Here is a 19,290-nt window from a genome sequence, read left to right on the forward strand (position 1 = left end):
AAAAAACTTCTTTCTCAAGCTTGAAATAAAAATGGTACATTAAGGGAGGAGGGGAGGGAGCTGCTAGGGGAATTCTAAGAAAATGTGAACCATCTCAAAGCCACCTGCTTCTGTTAAGATTAGGAGTTCTAATGCTGATTACAATTACAAAGTTAACAGCTGCCTTGAGGATTATTTGGTTTTTTCTTTTGTGTTATAACCTCATCATAATTTTCATACTTTCTAAACAATAGATTTAAGTGACACAATATCATATAATTATTCCATTAAGATAAGTATTTGCAACATTTTCTGTCATGCATCAGCAAACAAAATCAGCAGTAAAAATGAAGGGTGCTTGACTAAATCAGTCCCTGGTTATAACGTGAGCAAGATGAAAGGTTACACGGAAAAACAGGGATGTATTCATTCTGGATTGAGGGAAGCTAACTATATTGAAATAGAAGATACAGTTTTTTCCTGGTGATAGAGGAAAAAGAAACTCCAGCCACATAACCAACAGTTAAAAATGGCTGCTTTCAGTACCATTAATATTGTACTAAAGTTTTTCATGCAATTATTTGTGAAGTAAACAGAGTACACTAAAGTGTTTGTCTGTCACACACCTATGTTAATATTCCCAAGTACACAACTCGGGCCTGACCCTGAAGTGGGATTGAGTCAGTCTATGAGTCACAGAAAATTTGAACTGACCCACATTACATTTGGCTTTGATGAAATTACAGATACTTCAATACTAGAAATAATATGCTGATACAACATCAGTTTCCAATACCCTTTTATAGAAAATGGTCCTTAATGACAACCTCACATCACTGCAAAAGCAGTTCTCAATAGCCAGGTGTCACTTCTAATAATGTGGGACATTCTTACATTTCAAGGTGTTATAAAATAAGGTAGAGGCACACATAAACTGAAGCCTCCCCGGTGACCCCTTCACACACTTCAATGACACCTGTGCTGAACCCCCCCCCACCACCACCAGCCACCAGGGAGTCTATTTGCCTGTTATTACCAGCGCTGCCTGGACTGACCAGGGAACTCACTTGGGCAAATAGGTCACGCTACCTCTACTGCGGGCAGCCTCCGGCCTCCACGCCCGCACTGGGCCGGGAGGCGGCCTCCGGCCTCCACGTCCGCACTGGGCCGGGAGACGGCCTCCAACCTCCACGTCCACACTGGGCCGGGAGGCGGCCTCCGGCCTCCACGTCCGCACTGGGCCGGGAGACGGCCTCCAACCTCCACGTCCGCACTGGGCCGGGAGGCGGCCTCCAGCCTCCACATCCGCACTGGGCCAGGAGGCGGCTTCCGGCTTTCCGGCACACTCCCAGGGCAGTGTGGAAATACTCTACTTAAAGGTCAGTGCAAACTTTCCATACAATTGAGGAGCTGGCCAAATTTAATTAAATTTAAGATAATTTTAGGTCTGTAACACCCATAAAGCAGAACATTTTCACTGCAAAAGGTAGGTTAGATTTCCTGAAGAGTAACGCAAGGCTGTCAACCAGAGGTCATGTGAATAGTCCAAAATGTCAATGCTGGTGGCTTTCCTGTTGTGCACTGTGGGCACATCTGTAACTCGTAAATGGACACGGCCCTAGGCTATTTCTCTTCTGTCAGTAACATATGAACACTTGCTCCCACAGGCACGTGCAGCATTCTGTGGTCTGATTCACAACATGGCCGGGCTACATTCATCCTCACAGTGCTATCTATGGACAGAAATCCTTTTCCGCCAATTTATGTTTCTTCAGTCCTTAAACTGGCATCAGGACAAATCTCAGAAACGCACTTGTTACTTACAATATGGTCAGCTACTATTGTTTAATCCGCAACTGAAATTTAAATTAAAAATATCCTAAACACCAGAGTCCTACTCCAGCGTGCTGAAGCGCACCAGAATATAATGTGCAAAAGACAAGTGGATACATTTTCAGGCAGAATGAGTTCTAAAAGCTATAGTTTTTCAAGAATCATCACAGGAAAACCATCTAATATGGAATTCACAAGTAAGTAACACTATCACAGGATATCCTAAGTAGGTTTCTTATAGAGGAAGTAGAAAACCCACCAAGCTGCTGGACAGGGTCTCCTGAGTAGCCTCAGCCGCAGGCAACCTCGCGGCCGCGGCGTGGTGGCCGTGCCATGGCAGGCTGGCCTGTGCCGCCCCAGCCCCACCCACACTCAGCTCCTAGCCACAAGGGCAAAGCAGCATCTCCATCCAACTGGCCTCTCAACAGGGTTCTCCTGCAGGTGTTTTTCAAAGTCCAGGAAAAAACTGCTTTCTAATTCAGGATGCACAGTAAGTCTTTCAAAAGTCACTATGAATACCATCAAAACACCCATATTCTTTACTGCAAACCTTCAGAAAAAGTGATAGGAAATATGACAGTTTTTTCTTCATAATGCCTTACATTTTGACAATTTACTCCTCTGTGCCTATAAATCACATTTCAAAAACTAATCAGAAAGATGCACGGCTTCTCCAAAGCACAGAGGGAAACACTGTTACATTTCCTGGTACCTGGGGAGACAGGGGTACAGACGCTCGTCTGTACCTGCAGGGAAGGGAAGAGTAAATGAGTGCGTCTGTGCTCTGAACTAAATTCTGCCTACGCAGACACAAAACAAATCAGCCAAGCTGAAGGTATCTAATGACAAGTATCTCGTGTCCCGAGTTCTTGTGTTAGGACAATTCCATTTTAAGCCTAGAGGAATTATAATGAAGATCCTGAACTGCAAGATTCCAGGTGGTTTTTCCCGAGAAGGGAGGCTTGGATAGTAAGAGTCGTAGCACACGTACTCGTCAGGATAAAGTACACACGGAAAAGTTTCCAGAGCTTAGAGAAGGAATGTTTACACTTACAGGCAATTACGACTGCTCACTGAGCAAATAAAAAGAAAAAAGGGACAGAGCTCATCCCCAAGCGTCTGGGAGCCAACATGACTGAGGCAGACAAGCAACGCACTGACTGTCCTATCTGAATTAAAATTTCCCAGTTCTAAAACCATCGGTGAGCAAGTATTTACAGGGGGCCCTGGGGGGTCTGCCGGCCCAGTTCCCAGGGGTGGGGCGTGGCACTGGCTCTCCATAGATGCACTTGCAGATCAAAGCCAGACACTCTGGGGAACGTAAGCATTGACCAAATGCCCTTTTAAAAATCTTTAAGAACAAGGATTTCCAATGAGCTGGGTGTTTGTTTGTTTTTCAAATGGTTCAGGCAATCAGTTCACAGGGACACACAGTCCCTGTAGCAGTAATACCTACAATTAATTACATGGCTATAGTCATATCATTTACTCACCCTCCTAATAGTATCTGTGGCTGGCTGGATTCATTTGTGATACCAAACACATCAGGAATTAAATCACCATTGAAGCTGTAAAGAAAACATGAAAGCAGCTATTTTATTAGATTCTCTAGGTCAGCTTTAGAACATGACCTTCAGGAGGGGTGGCAGACATTACAAGACATTACAACGCTCACCAGCATCTGTTGTAGTCAATGACATGTCAGCAGAAGTGACATGTGTCACTTCTGGGCAAGGTGTTCATTTCTGTACCTGGGTCTCCAGCCCTCCTGCCATGTCAGAGACGAGCACGGGTGCCTGTCGAGCTCACAGACGTGAGGCCGCTGCTGGCCTGACTCTCTGAGTGACGGCACAGAGCGGAGCCCATCACTGACCCACACAGGATGTGTATGTAGGGTCAGCAAGAACTAAACCTTCGCTCTACAATTCTAGGGTTGTCTGGAACTTCTGCACAATCTAGCTATCCCCGAGTGATAAGGAGACGTCACTCACATGAGAATCACAACCCTACTCATTTACTTAGATGGTCCTGGTAGAAATAACCCACAAAAGCAATTCCTGGTTGGTATAAAAATTCAAAGGGGCCACCGAATATTGCAACAACAGTGAAAAAATGTACACAGTGAAAGAATCAAGCAGAGTGTCTTCAGAAGATTAATCCACGAATTACAGACTTCTAACGGCCACTGGCTGGCCCACTGCTATTATGACGGTGCTTTTCCTACGAAAGGACATTCAGTGCTTTAGTGCCCCAAAAGGCCTCTCTACCTCATTATCCCAAATCCTGAAACCTGTGGTAATGTTATCCTGTTTGAGTCTATTTTGAGGAAATAAACGATAACACTGAGGAAGAGCTGTAAAAAAGGATAGTTTCCTCTTTAACACAGAAATCTGCGTAAATCATTGGGGGAACCCTCCACCCCGATATCTGTCAATTAAGCACTAGCAGTTTTACCCAAAAACGGTTTTCTTGAGTCTCTGATGAATGGCATGTGAGAATCAACACAGTCCCAGGACAGAGGCAAAACTACCAAAACATACACACAGCCCACGTCTCTTCTTTCTACAATACTGAGTTTCCTCTTCCCCCTCCCTTCATCATGCTAGGAAGGATCACAGAACCAAGAGCTATCAGCTTTAAAGGGAGGATGGATTCAGTGTCAACATACTTAGCAAAGTAGCTTTTTTATGGGAAGAGTTTTGCTTTACGTTTGTAAGTTTAAAAGGATTCAAAGGGAAGCAGGCGTGTACTTACTCCATAGTCAGAGGCTCATCGTGGAAAGTCCTGTTCAGTACGGTCATGTTGTTAGGGTCTGCAAAGAAGGCACAGACAGCAATTACAGGCATTTGAATCATTTCTGATACGTACCCTTAGGGGAAAATATTCTTTTATTCTTTTCAAGGTTCATCTCTGATGAATTCCAATGATACCATTAACAGGAAGGACACTTATAAGTCGAACTCAAAGGGACATCGAGCTTGTGAAGTCAAAACACTGGGCGAGTCCATTGCACAGTGCAGACCAGCACTGCCACACTGTCCGTCCAACGCTTCCCTCTAACAACCTCTTAGGCGAGTCTGCTGCCTTAGGAACAATTTAGCAGGAAGGCAGCTGATAATGAGGTTTCTCGGTAGAGAAGACAACGTATGCAAAACGGCCTGACTCCAAATCGCCCATGTTTGTGAATGAGCCGTGCGTTCCACATGGTTCTCTAGGTCCTGACTGGCTGATCACTTCTGAAGCACCGAGATTGCTGTCTCCGTTCCCGAGGGTCACAGAACGCACACCGGCATCCCACCGCCCCGCTGGAAGTCGGCTCCGTGAACGCAGCGTCTGTCTCGGGAGGACAGGACTAGCAGTTTGTGGTGGATGTGGCAGGCTGACTGCACCTGCTGCCCCGGGCCTGCCTTCCTGTGCTGAGCTGGGGAGACCAGGGACTCTGCCTGCCCGGGATCTGAACGGGAAGTGAGCCCTGCCCAGCGGGACACCGAGTCTGGAAGGCAGGAGGAAGTGAGCCCTGCCCAGCGGGACACCGAGTCTGGAAGGCAGGAGCGCAGAGACACTGCCGTTCCGCCAAGGCTTCGCAGAGTCTGACCCCCCCCCCACCCCTGAGCTGGGAGAACCGGGAGGCAGGCGCAGGGCACACCGGCGCAGGGCACTCGGGGGCTGGGGGGGCGCAGCGGGCACGGTGGGTTCCGGCCGTCACTGTGCAAAAGGCTGCTTGCTGACAGTGACAGGCAGGGGCTTCCTTAAAGGCCCTGGGATTGTTCCAGAAAGGGAAACCTAGAGCCTGTTCTCAGCCAGCCCAAGAACTCCGTAGGCCCCCAACCCTCGAGTAAATCTCTCTCTTCCTGAAGCTAGCCAGACTGAACCTGTCTTTTCTGGAACTGACCTCAGAGCAGGTATGGACTGAAAATAAAACATCAGCAAATGGACTTCTAAGAGGTTTCTTTACAGACAATTACTGACACTCAACAACTGCATTTTTTTTAAAACCGACTTCAGAATAAAATTCATGTTAAATAGAATACCAGGCATATTTTTCCTTTACTATCCAATGACAAATATTAAGAACTCCTAAAACAGCCCTGGCCGGTTGGCTCAGCGGTAGAGCATCGGCCTGGCGTGCAGGGGACCCGGATTCAACTCCCGGCCAGGGCACATAGGAGAAGCGCCCATTTGCTTCTCCATCCCCCCCTCCTTCCTCTCTGTCTCTCTCTTCCCCTCCCGCAGCCAAGGCTCCATTGGAGCAAAGATGGCCAGGTGCTGGGGATGGCTCCTTGGCCTCTGCCCCAGGCGCTAGAGTGGCTCTGGTCGTGACAGAGCGACGCCCCGGAGGGGCAGAGCATCGCCCCCTGGTGGGCAGAGTGTCGCCCCTGGTGGGCGTGCCAGGTGGATCCTGGTCGGGCACATGCGGGAGTCTGTCTGACTGTCTCTCCCTGTTTCCAGCTTCAGAAAAATACAAAAAAAAAAAAGAACCCCTAAAACAAATTCACCTAATGTTTGATTCTGTCCCCAGAAGATAACAGCTCCTAATTCACCGCCGCCACGATTCTTGGGAAGATACGTCAGAAGGACGTCCATCTGGGAGTCTCCGTCATAGTCCCCAGGGACCACACTCGTGATCAGGGTGCTGTGATTCCTGCAAGACACCGGCACTTAGGACATCCAGCCGAGTGAGAGCAGAGAAGGGCACGCTCTATCGGTACCAGACCAAAACATTCTCAACGTAAAGCTTAAAATGTCACGGAGCTGATTAATTTCATTCTCTCCTCAGCACCCTAACACCCTTCAAGCGTGCAGGCCTCTCTGGTCTCCAGAATTCAGGACGAACGCAGAGCTGTCTGTTTGTCTTAAGAAACAAGACCAATAGGAAATATATCAAGAAAACCCTCAGTTTTAGGTTCAGCTTGGCTATTTTACATATGAAAGAGCTGTAGGTCAAGAGTACCACGACATCTGGGAGGTGCATGTAACATACAGAGGCTCACAGTTGAATCCACTGTTAAAGCAGCAAAGAGTGTCACTGCCATTTTATCAGTTAAAAGAGAACATTTCTAATATATTTAACTTTGGATTTTCTTTTCTTTTTAAAGATTTTATTTACTGATTTTACAGAGAGAGGAGAGAGAGGGTGAGAGCGAGAAGTGTCAACTCGTAGTTGCCTCACTTTAGTTGTTCACTGACTACTTCTCGTGTGTGCCCTGACCCGGCAAGCCCAGGGTTTCACCAGTGACCTCGGTGTTCCAGGTCAATACTCCATCCACTGTGGCACCGTTTGGATTTCAATGCAGTAAAAGCTAAATAATCATTTTACTTCTGAAAGCTATTAAAGATTCACAATGGAAAATAAAGTCCTTTTACCAAAATGCAATACACTATCAAATCATACATACCTAATTTTAGATTTTCAATTTAAAAATTCGAAAATTATTTAATTAAACTTGAAAACAGCATTCTGGAGTCTTGTCATGATCTGTTTGAATGACCCCACCAAAAAATGGGCCTTAAATTCAATTTATAGTTAATATTCTACTTAGAGCAAACAGCAAGGCAGTGAGTTTCCAAATAAGACTGTGGACAGTTATTTTCTAAATGGCATCAGAATCTAAGAAACATATATATTATTTAGGGTAAAAATAAGGGAAATACGGAAAAGACAGTGAAGAAGCACAATGTGATAACAGCTTTTTTCTTACACTGCATCTATTTAGTCTGTCCTGGACAGTATACCAAGTGCTTAAGAGCTATTATCTGATCATTGGATCTTCATTACCTAAAATAGGCATGGTTCTCATTGAAAAGATTAGGACACTGCTGTTTAGAGCAATTAGAAGCTTCCAGCATTAAAAGGAATAGCTGGAATTCAAATTCAGTATGTGGCACCTAAAATTGATCCTTATTACAAAAAACTCTTTTCAGTAATGTCAAACAATACTTTAGAATTCCAACAATGCTTTAACCTTCCCATGAAAAATGCCTGGTCTTTAAAAACAACGATCTAGCATGCACGCACACCGCCACACAGCAAGCAGTATTTAATGGGTATACCTCTGCATGGGGCGTGTTTATGTATGAATGTGCAGTAACACATACTGCACACACTTGCCAATAACACACATCCAAAAACACTCACGATACAGTGGCAAAAAGTACTGAACCAGACAGGAGTATGACAAAGGGTTAGCTGGAAACCACACACAAGCCTCCTAAGAGGACATGGCGGACGGAGGGGCAAGGCCACTCTCAGCTCAGAGGTCTGAGAACGAGGCTCACGAAGGGAAGGGAAGCTCTTGGACTGGAGTAAGCCTGAGAGGCTCAGACCGGCAGCCATCAGAATGGTGGGGGCCAGAGCGAGGCACAAGGCTGGAAGCAGGTGCAAGGGAAACGTCTGCACTGTGAGTGACTGCCCTTCCTACTGTCCCCAAGCAGGACAGGCGGTTTATTTCTGGGAAGTTTCAGGAGTCAGAGATTTAAGCTATAGCCGAGGGTCAAGTTTTGGCCTTAAGCTAAAAAGGGAGTTAATGGAAAATCAACAAAAGAGCAGCTTGACACCCTATTTATTCCTGGAAAGCCAATCAGCCAGGAACATTCCCACGGGGCAGGAGACCAGGGCCTTTCCCAGCACACAGAGGGTTTCCCAATGAGCTCTTTAGTGCCTTTCTCTCAAATATGAATAGGCAACCCTGCCTCTGAAGAAATCTATGAATATTAAAGAGAGCCAAAACAAACAACAGCAAGGAATCTGAAGAAGACAGTGATAACACAAGTAAGGAAGGAAGGATTCAAAACTACACATTAAGAGAAAAGAGAAGGCCCTGGCCGATTGGTTCAGTGGTAGAGCGTCGGCCTGGCATGCGGGAGTCCCGGGTTCGATTCCCAGCCAGGGCACACAGGAGAAGCGCCCATCTGCTTCTCCACCCCTCTCCCTCTCCTTCCTCTCTGTCTCTCTCTTCCCCTTCTGCAGCCGAGGCTCCATTGGAGCGAAGATGGCCCGGGCACTGGGGATGGCTCCTTGGCCACTGCCCCAGGCACTAGAGTGGCTCTGGTCGCAACAGAGCGATGCCCCGGAGGGGCAGAGCATCGCCCCCTGGTGGGCGTGCCAGGTGGATCCCGGTCGGGCGCATGCAGGAGTCTGTCTGACTGTCTCTCCCCGTTTCTAGCTTCAGAAAAATACAAAAAATAAAATAAAATAAAAGAAAAAAGAAAAAAAAAGAGAAAAGAGAAATATGCCCATTAAAAAAGAGCAGTAAAGAAAAGCATGGTGAGAAAAATAATAAGAGAACAAAGAAAACTTCTTGCAGATAAAAGAATATGACAGCTAACATAAAAAATTCAATAGAAGGATTAAGATAACATTGAGAAAACCTCCTAAGGAAAATAAAGCAAAATGACAAAAATACAGTTAAAATAAAGGAACAAAGGGGGACCCAGGTAATCCAATAACTGACAAGAATCCCTGAAACAGGAAACAAAACATCATCAAATAATGTAAGAACATTTCAAAAAGCCCCCAAGGACAAAAGCCTCCAGCTTGACGGGGCCCAACAGTGCCAAGCATACAAATGAAAAATAATCTACCCCAGACACATCATCACGAAATTTCAGCACAAAAGGGATCAAGAAGAGACACTAAGTGCTTCCAAAACTAAAAATAAAACAAGTCAGGTGTGAAGGATGAGGGGAAACAACCCTGGATTTAAAAACAGCAACCAAAGACGCTGGGAGACAACAGGCTGACCGAAGACGCTGGGAGACAACAGGCTGACTGAAGACGCTGGGAGACAACAGGCTGACCCAAGCTTCCGCGTGAGCAGGATCAGGTTCTGGCCGTGGAGAACACGCCACGCATCCTTTCTGGGAATTTCCTGAAGGACGCGCTCCAGCAAAAGAAACGAAGATGCTAAGAACAAAACAGTATGCCATCCAAGAAACAGGGATCAACAAAGAATAGTAGGGGGGCCTGACCAGGTGGTGGTACAGTGGATAGAGTGTTGGACTGGGACGCTGAGGACCAAGGTTCAAGACCCCGAGGTCGCCAGCTTGAGCACGGGCTCATCTGGTTTGAGCAAAAGCTCACCAGCTTAGACTCAAGGTTGCTGGCTCGAGCTGAAGGCCCGCGGTCAAGGCACATAAGAGAAAGCAATCAATGAACAACTAAGGTGTCGCAACGAAAAACTAATGATTGATGCTTCTCATTTCTCTCCGTTCCTGTCTGTCTGTCCCTATCTATCCCTGTCTCTGACTCTCTCTCTGTCTGTAAAAAAAAAAAAAAAAAAAAAAAAAAAGAACAGCAGGGGGAAGTCCTCGCACAGTGACAAGGGCAGAGCCCTAGAAAATGACTCGGTGGGCAGGAGTGCAGAGGACGCCATGGGGAAGACAAAATGCACTGAGGGTGTACGGCAGGTCTGAGGGGGCATCTGAAAAGAAACAAAGGCCATGTATACAGGAAACCAGCCACTGATTTATTTATTTTCTTTAAAAAAGCAATCATTTGGCTGTGGCCAGTTGGCTCAGTGGTAGAGCGTCGGCCTAGCATGCAGGAGTCCCGGGTTCAATTCCTGGCCAGGGCACACAGGAGAAGCGCCCATCTGCTTCTCCACCCCTCCCCCTCTCCTTCCTCTCTGTCTCTTCCCCTCCCGTAGCCGAGGCTCCATTGGAGCAAAGTTGGCCCAGGCACTGAGGATGGCTCTGTGGCCTCTGCCTCAGGCGCTAGAATGGCTCTGATTGCAGCAGCGTGACGCCCCAGATGGGCAGAGCATCACCCCCTGGTGGGCGTGCCGGGTGGATCCCGGTCGGGCGCATGTGGGAGTCTGTCTGACTGCCTCCAGGTTTCCCACTTCAGAAAAATACAAAAAAAAAACAAAACGGGACAGGTCTGAAATTCTGCATACTGCTTGGTTCTGGAGTACCCAGATCCACACAGTGAAAATGTAAGCGGTGATTACTGATGTAACTACATGGAGATGATGGAGATTATTTAAAGGTGGTTAATCCTTATCTACACCAACAAGAAAACCAATAGATGAGGATGGCAGCTCAATAAAGAACATCTTTTAGAACATGGAAACAAACACCAGAAGAAACAGCTAAAAGTTTTAAAAGTGACTGCGTCTGAGACAGGAATAGGAAAACGGGAAGGAAAAGGATGAAGAGTAGTTATTTTGACTTTAAAAATATTCTAAAAAAATTAAATAAAAATAAGAGTTTAAAATTTTACAAGTACAGTAAGTCCTCACTTAACATCACTGATCAGTGAAACCAAATACTAGAGAAGCACTTTTATCACAGGCTAATTGATATAAACAAGAGAGAAGCCTGACCTGTGGTGGCGCAGTGGCTAAAGTGTCGACCTGGAAATGCTGAGGTCGCCAGTTCGAAACCCTGGGCTTGCCTGGTCAAGGCACATATGGGAGTTGATGCTTCCAGCTCCTCCTCCCTTCTCTCTCTCTGTCTCTCTCTCCTCTCTCTCCCTCTCTGTCTCTCTCTCCTCTCTAAAAATGAATTAAAAAAAAAAAAAGAATCAGGCAGAATTATTTAAAAAAAAAAACAAACAAGAGAGAAGTTCCTATGGCGTTTCATTATGAACAATGTTGAAGGAAAGATTATGTGGGGACCTGCTGTATATAAAATCACATTGCTTTAATAAAAAAAAATTGAGATTTTTATAAAACTTAATGGAACCCAAGTCTTTTATATCCCATAAGTTTGCTTAACTTTCAATCTTCCAAGAAAAATGATTTGTATCTAAGAAACCTTCTTGTATAGAGGGCAGCTCATTTCCTGTATATACTATTTACCAGTTTCTGTCCCGTCCCTGCTCCAAGCCTGCTGATACCCAGTACTCAGGGACATTTCTCAAGAAGGATAAGTTCTTGTTTATCCATTTATAACTTTCCACTCAATGTTCTAACTCAAGTCCATTTTAAAAACATATTTATGATGAAATATTGTAAAGTTTGAGCATTTTTTTCAAGTCCCATATGGGGACTTAGAAATTATTAAAAATCTTTTCACACTGATTTGAGAGAGAGAGAAAAAGAGAGGAAGGGAGAGAGGGGGTAGGGGGAGAAGGGGTAGAGGGAAAGGGAAGAGGGGGAGAGAAGAGAGAGGGAGGAGGAGAGGGAGGGGGAGGAAGAGAGGGAGGGAGAGGGAGAGAGGGGGGAGAGAGAGAGAGAGAGAGAGAGAGGGAGAGAGAAATGTATTAACTTGTAGTTCCACTTAGGTGCGTACTTATTGATTGCTTCTTGGATATGCCCTGACCAAGGATTGAACCCATGACCGCAGTATGCAGGGATGGTGCTCTATCCACTGAGCCACCTAACCAAGGCCTTAAAATTTTTTAATAAACTGTTTCCTAAGTAATCTTTTATCTTTCCATGTACCAATTCGTCCTGCACATAGTTTACAAGTAAATCAACTTAAAACACTGTTTTCGTCAGCTCTTCTTTCAATAAGAACCTGTAATGACTTCCCACTTCTCATGGGATGAAGTTCAAACGCATTCTGATATTTATAAAGGTTCCCCGTCTGCCCTGATCTCATCTTCCTAGTCCCTAACTCTCCCAAGTGACTTCCATCAGGCAAATCCCTTGACTTCCAACAGGCAAATCTTTCCACCTCCTCTCACAACATGCTCTCTTGATAATGCCAGGTCCCCCAAACCCCAAAGCCCTCACCTAAATTCTACTTAAGGTCACACTCCAATCCCATAGTTTTCTAGAAGCTGCCACTTCACACTGCCCTGGTTCACTTCTCCCTGGGTGAGCCAGATCGCAGCCAATCCTTGCTTCTTGTAGTTTCAAAAGCATGTTGGCTCACTACTGATGGTGGTCACTGGGTTTGAAGCAGTGCCCTTCACATAAAAGAAAAATAAGAAGTGCTATTTGAACATTTAAACAATTCATCCTGATTTGAATTCCTTCAAAATCAACCTTAAGAACTCATCACCTACCAGTCAATAAGGAAAAAAAAATTGAGAACAGAAGTCACTGACCTTTTCCCAGTGAAAAAACCCCTCCCACAAAACAGCTGACCTGATAAGCCCATGAGTAGAGCTGCTCCCGAGAGCACACTCAGGACGAGGGTGACCACCAGCCCACCCAGGAGAGCATATTAGATTCAAGGCAAGGAGACTGACTGCAGGAACAGACCTCGACCCACTAAATTTTATTTCTTTCTTTTTAAAGTAAATCACTTGTAAGCTCTGCTACATTCACTATTTTCCCAAACAAATTGCTTCCTACTCAGCCCTCATAACAAGTGGTTTTGTGTCTATACTGCAGATGGGTAAAAATGAATTCAAAGACAATCCAAATAGCCATTGCATATCCCTTGTTACACGAATGACTGTTTTACAGAAACAGATATATTGGTACTTACTGTAAGGATACCTTTACTTTGGGTTTAAAATAGGGTGCATTCTGGTCTGCCAAAAAGACGATTAAGTCATTTCCTAAAAGAAACAAATATATGATATTAGAATAATGTTCCCTAGTAAGACGTCTCATCAGTTTACAAGAATCTTCCGGGCACTGTTCTCGACAACAAGACTTTTATTTTACTCCAATTCACCCGCCCTTTCAAGGTTAGTCCTCCATGTCTGATGGAATAGATTCCTGGCAGTACATCACAAATTCAATGTTCAAAGGAAGAATGAGCATGGAAAATGTAGTGGGTCAAGACAAACTGAAGCCAATGAATGATGTGACTTAAAAAAAAAAAAACATATAAAGAACATGCCTTATAAGTCAATGCTTGTCTTCCCCAAACTTAATAACAAAGCCCCTTATCAAGGCTGTTTAGTTCATCAGATAAACCATATTAAGGACACAAGAACTCCTACAGTAGTTATCTGACTCATAAGAACGCCATGATGTATTGCTTAAGCAGACTTAAGCTGAATGCTCCCATACCCTCCTCTTGCAGCTCCTATGGAATTCGCCCAGGTTGATGCATTCTTGGAAGGCAATGAGCACTCACCGGAACAGACTTTTAGAATTGTTTACTCAAAAACAAGCCAGCTTTATCTTTAAAAGAAGAATCTCTGTATCCAGTTTGGATAGAGTAGCTACAGGTTTGGGAGTATGCACCCTCTTGGCAACCGATGGAATCATACAAAGATGGGGAAAACATGCAGGGTCCACAAGAGGCTCTGGGGTCCTTGCAAGGCACCCCCAGGAATCTGGGCCAGGAATCTCTCTGACAAGCTCTGTTAGAAGCACTTCACTCCTCTCTTCCTGGCCCTGACCTTAAACAACAGTATCTGGTTCTGCGGGTTCTCAAGAATGCCAAGACCCTCTAAGGGCCATTGTCAGCATCAAGACTTATGTAAAGCCAGCAGCCACGGCCAGGGCCACTATCACAGCAGCCTTCTGGCCCATGCAGGTTCGCATTGGATTCGGACAGTCAGTAAAGAAACAATGGAGCCACAAACTGGTGGGCCATAGTCTTTAATTCTAGTTTGCACCCGGCGGGCAAGTAAAAATACACACTGGGCTCCAAAACCCAGTCACATTCAGTGCTCACAAAGCTACTGACTTATCCGAGTTTCCTAGAATCAAAGGTTTCTAGCTCACCAGACTTATTCACCTCTGTTCCCCATCTCCTTCCTTATCCCAAATACAAACTCTACACAAACTGGCTTCTCACTCAGCACTCCACCATCTTGGCTGCTTCTCCTGGCCTCCTCCACGTGGCCTTTCTCTGCTCTCCTCTGCTCTCTCTTCTAATGATAATCTCAGGAACCAAGAGGGCAAACTCTCGTTCCGTCCCCATTTTATAGTGTAGAAATCCAAACCCTTAATCCAATATACATAACAGGGAAGTCTCTAATACAAAGTCACTTCTATGAGGCATGATAGGATTGTATCACCTCACACCAAAAAGGGTGGGACAGGCTTAATCCCAAAACCAAGCCCCAGGCTGCAACGATCCTGTCTGCCTCCAACACACATTAATATGACCTGGGCGACGGCATCTTTAACAAAGTGAGCATAATACATTTTATCCGCCCAACAAGTTACAAGAAAGTTTTAGTTATGGTTAAAGCAAGGAGCTCTCATGAACCTCACGCTGGCAAAGAAAGCAGAGATGTGGAAGACCAGAATAGTGACCAAGGCAAGGAAGGGTCAGCTGCATTCATATGAGGGGGCAGCTCAGGAGGGGGACGAATCTGCAGGGGGAGAAACCCCTCCCATGGAGGGGGGTGTTATCAGCTAGTGGTCCACGCAAAAAAATAAAAAAGTTCGTGTGAGGTGTGGAGAGGTTAGTTAGGGCGTTGGGAGGGCACAGCAGCTTCCATTCCGAAGGCCGGGACCCCGACAGAGGGAGTGGCGGATGAACCAGGTCCGCGTGGAGGCAGGGAGAAGCCCTGCGAGAAGAAATTGTCCAGATGCCCCTTTCCCAGGTCACCCAAGGGGAAGGGAGACGGGAGACAAGCAGACGGGCGAAGGGGCCTGGGCAGAAACCGAGCTACACGGACTCCTGGGGATCGGGAAGCACTTTGGGAAACAGGTGATCCCACGGGGGGTGGGGGTGGGGAGGGTGCGTGGGTGAAGGCCGTGGGCTGCTCGGGAAAAGCCTGGTGTGTTTCCAGGGCTTTGGGGCTGGGGGTGGGGGTAGGTCACACTGTGGGTGGCCTGGCCCGGTGACCAGGTGGCCAGGTAGCCAGGAGGGGGCAGGTGGGAAGAGCCAGGCAAGCTGTCAAGGATGCTGGAGATCGAGGGCGGGGAGAGAGGGAGGACCGGGCCGCTCAGGGGTCCAGCGTCCGGGCAAGGGGAGTGGGGGCCCCGGGAGCGGCGCAGGGACGCGGGGAGGGCCGGGCAAGCACTGACTTTCCCGCAGCACGAAGAGGTCCGTCTGCTTGTCGGAGTTGAGGTCTCCGAAGGCCGCCACGGTGCCCCAGGCCTCGGCCCCAAAGAGTTCGGCCGTGACGTTGTGCAGCGCCCGAGCCGGGACCGGCCCGACCCCCAGCAGCGCGAGCGACCCCAGCAGCGGTGCCAGCAGCACCCAGAAGCGCGGCAGCCTGCCCGCCGCCGCCGCCGCCATGGCCGCGCCTGGGCCCCGCCCGCCGGCCCAGCGCCGCGCTCGACGGCAGCCGGAAAGCACCGCGCCGCCGGCCCGCGGCCAAAAGCGCGCCTCCCGGACGTTCGGACGAGCCGCCGCGGGCTCCTCGCGCCCTCGCCGCCTTGGGCTGCCCCTCTGACGCTCCGGGGGCCGAGGCGCGAGGCGACAGAGGCCTCGTGCTCGCGCTCACTTCCGGCCGGCGGCCTCACGACAGTGTCGCGCGGAAGGGGGCGGGGCCGACCGGCCGGCCGGCAGAGTTGACAGGAGGCCCAAGGGACGCCGGCCGAGGCGGCGGTCCCAGCGCGATGGCGGGGCTCATGGCAGATGTGGGCTGGACGGCCTTGGAGCGGAGAGCCCGGGCCAAGCGCTCAGGTTTGGCAGGCTGGGGCGCCCCCCTTCCCCTCCAGCTCCTTGGGCGGGGGGCAGGGCAGCTGGGGGTCCCGGAGTGAACTGTGCCCGCGTGCGTCATCTTAGAAAGCAGTCGGCGGTCCGACCTTCCGCCTGATGTCTCCCCGTCCCTTAGACACGAGGGGGTGGCCCCGACGTTACCGCGTGTGTGTCCCCCCTTCCCCAGAAAGTAGATGGTGACACCGACTTAGCCCGGAGGCTTGCTCCTTAGAAATCAGAGTGTAACTTGCCAACGAGAGTGTGTCCTTTTGGGGGCTCCTCCCCCAGAGTCAGACGGACGGCTTCCCTGTCGCTGTGCTTTTCCCGTTGCCTTCTTTCAGATCCCTTGTATATCTGCCCCACGCTCCGGATGCTGAGCCCAGCCTGTTCTCTTTGTGGCAGAAACTGAGGGCCGGGGGTGGGGGGTGGGGGTGCAGGGCTCGGGCCACGGAGAGGGTCCCGTGGAGCCCAGCGAGGGCTCAGAAGGGAACCGGTCCCTTCCCTAGCAGGTGGCTCAAACCCAAGTCCCCACGACACCGACACCGAGCGGGCAGGCAAGTCGGTAACGGTTCTAGTGTCCCCAACTGACTTCTTCAAAGTGCAAAGTCATGACTTAGAAGTTAGCACTTGGGGCTGGTCACTCCCCTGGAGAGCCAGGGTTGAACCACACTGTCCCTGACTCCGGCCGGCTGGCCGGCTGGCGGGCTGGCTCGCGGGGTCCGATCTTGAGCTGAAAAGTGTGGCTGTAAACGGGAACCACAAGTCTTCCGACTAAGCCTCTTCCCTTGGTAAGGGCTGGAGCTACTCTGTGTCAGAGCTGGGAGATGCTAATGTCAGTGTGGCGAATGGAAGAAGGAAGTCACTGCCCTAGGAAAACTAACTCTGCCTTTGCATGGATCTTAGGAAAGAAGTTTTGCTTTGTTTTGTTTTTCTCAGCTAATGTATTAACCACTATGTTACGAGGCTTTTCCCACTTATGAAGTTCTTAGTTGTCTGCCATGCTTTCTGCTTTTTAAAATGTTTTATTAATTTGAAGAAATGATCTTATTTCATAAATCACCCAGAAGAAATTTACCCAATCTTTGTTGCTAATTGCATTCTGTTTTTAAACCTTAAAAAAAAAAAAAAAAAAAAAAAAAAAGTTCTGTGCTGGTTAAGGTGATACCAAAGATACGGAGAAAGTGAGAGAGAAGCTCTCAAAAAGTAGCCCTTAGTATATGTGAGTCAATGCACTCACTTGGAATAGTCCATGTATATTTTTCTTCACACTTTTTCTTAATACTTTTGTGTCATATTGAAGTTTCGAGTGGACCCTAACAACGTGTGGATCTGAGTTATAAAGAGTGTTATTGGCTTGATAATATCACAGGGTCACCACAGCTTTTTACATGGAGCTGAGCTCTGCCCTATACATATATTTTAAAAAAACATTTTTTCTTTCCCCTTAATAAGCAAATAGGGTTTATTTTCTTCTCTAGTCTTTACTTGCTCTGAAATGCATGTCCTAACAGTAAGCTTTGAAATTCTTCCCTTCCTTAACTGAGAAAAAAAATTCAAATTTTATATCACTATTGTTGAACGAGGTCACTGAAATTCCGTTTCATGTGCAAAGTAGGTTAGCACATAGTGTAAATGTTGGATGGCCTTCCATGTTTACATCATAGTAGTAAAAGAGATACCATTTGAAGTCCATACTCCGCATCAGATGATGCTTCAGATTCTTCCCACAATTCTGAAGTATGGGCTATCAAGTTTCTTTAGTGAATCATTGACGTCCTGTGTCATTACAGACAACAAACCCGATTCTTGTTATATTTAGAAGAATGGATAAACTGTTTGTTTGAAGCTGGGACTAACCCGCCTCGGATGTAGACATCCCTGCAGAGTTCTGAACATTGTTACATAGCACAATCACTTCCCTGCTCTGTAGGGGATGCTCCTCTTAGGTTATGTTGGATAAGTGGATGTTATGTATTCCTGTCTCAGTCTATATAAGCAACTGTAACTTAACCAAAGCAAAGCAAATTTCCAAGTCACAGAAAGAAAATAAAATTATGATGAACCTGGGTTATTGTCTTCGTTGTACTCTGCATCATGTTAATAACTGCTCACACTGCTTTCAACTGATCTAACGCTGACTGCTTCTAACCTTCACTGAACAGTTGTGAACATTGCTGTAGTTTAGCCTGGGACGCTTAGGGTTAGAGCCAACAATTTGAAATCGCCAGCTCGTCTGATGCAGTTGTCTCTTCCCCACCAGCTTTCTTAAGGTCTGGTAAGAGTGGAGACCCCAAAAGGGGGTCATTTTAAACACCTTTGTTTCTGAAGTTTGATGTCACCAAATTTGATTTTGTCCCTCTTGGGTGGGCCCACGCCCGAACGCCATTGTCCTGCTACTGTTAGGCTCAGGTTTGCACTGCGCGCTAGATGTGGCCTGTCTGTTGTCGGGCGGGTGTGAGAAGTGACAGCGAGCCTCAGTTGTCAGATGGGTACGTAGAAAGCGTCTTAAATGATTTTTGTCTTCTTGCTTAACGGAAGCAACTTTTATAAGTTAGGAATTTTTGGTCGGGGTCCCAATTACTTACTCTTCATCAACTCCCTGTGGAGCATTTTCCCAGACAGGGAAAGGAAGGTCACTTGGCCAGGAGATGAAGCAGCTTGCTCCAGGCCCTGTGACTTTTCTTTCAAAGCCATGTGCTTTGCCTCCTGTCCTGTGGCCTCTTGGTGTAAAGGCTGAGGGAGGTGCTGGCACTGTGGCTCCTAGACTGTCGTACAGGTAAGACCCCCGCTAACTGGACGAAAGCGGTGGAACTGCTCCTCGGATGAGCACCCAGGATTTCAGAAACAACCTGGAGGAGGGTTACGCATCCAGGAAAGACATGAATGCATCCCCATTGGAACCCGCCTTCGGATGTGCCAGTCTCACTGTAACGAAACAAAGGGCTTCTTTACGTGGCTCTGGAGCTGAAATGTTGAGGGGTTTCTTCCGGAGACTGTGACCCACCACGTGCCATTTTAACCTGT

At 47.4% G+C, this 19,290-nt stretch overlaps 2 protein-coding genes across 4 annotated transcripts in view; one reads left to right on the forward strand and one right to left on the reverse strand.

The window, feature by feature from the left end:
• Positions 1-15,861, reverse strand: part of ITFG1 (integrin alpha FG-GAP repeat containing 1) — a 122,302-nt gene extending 106,441 nt beyond the window's left edge. The window contains exons 1-5 of the mRNA XM_066243157.1: positions 15,648-15,861; positions 13,195-13,267; positions 6,309-6,454; positions 4,567-4,624; positions 3,306-3,380 (exon numbers count right to left, since the gene is read on the reverse strand). Of these exons, the coding sequence (XP_066099254.1) occupies positions 3,306-3,380; positions 4,567-4,624; positions 6,309-6,454; positions 13,195-13,267; positions 15,648-15,861 (566 nt within the window). The remainder of the gene's footprint in view (positions 1-3,305; positions 3,381-4,566; positions 4,625-6,308; positions 6,455-13,194; positions 13,268-15,647) is intronic.
• A 258-nt stretch (positions 15,862-16,119) lies between these two features.
• The window catches only part of PHKB (phosphorylase kinase regulatory subunit beta), a 124,895-nt gene continuing 121,724 nt past the window's right edge, over positions 16,120-19,290 (forward strand). For 2 of the 3 annotated variants that reach the window (XM_066243155.1, XM_066243154.1), the window contains exon 1: positions 16,120-16,251. In XM_066243155.1, the coding sequence (XP_066099252.1) occupies positions 16,185-16,251 (67 nt within the window). In that variant the 5' untranslated portion in view covers positions 16,120-16,184. Of the gene's footprint in view, positions 16,252-16,900; positions 17,055-19,290 lie in introns of those variants that run through there. The other variant, XM_066243156.1, reaches the window with a different exon arrangement.

This window comes from Saccopteryx bilineata, chromosome 9 (genome assembly GCF_036850765.1).
Source record: "Saccopteryx bilineata isolate mSacBil1 chromosome 9, mSacBil1_pri_phased_curated, whole genome shotgun sequence".
Taxonomy (NCBI): domain Eukaryota; kingdom Metazoa; phylum Chordata; class Mammalia; order Chiroptera; family Emballonuridae; genus Saccopteryx; species Saccopteryx bilineata.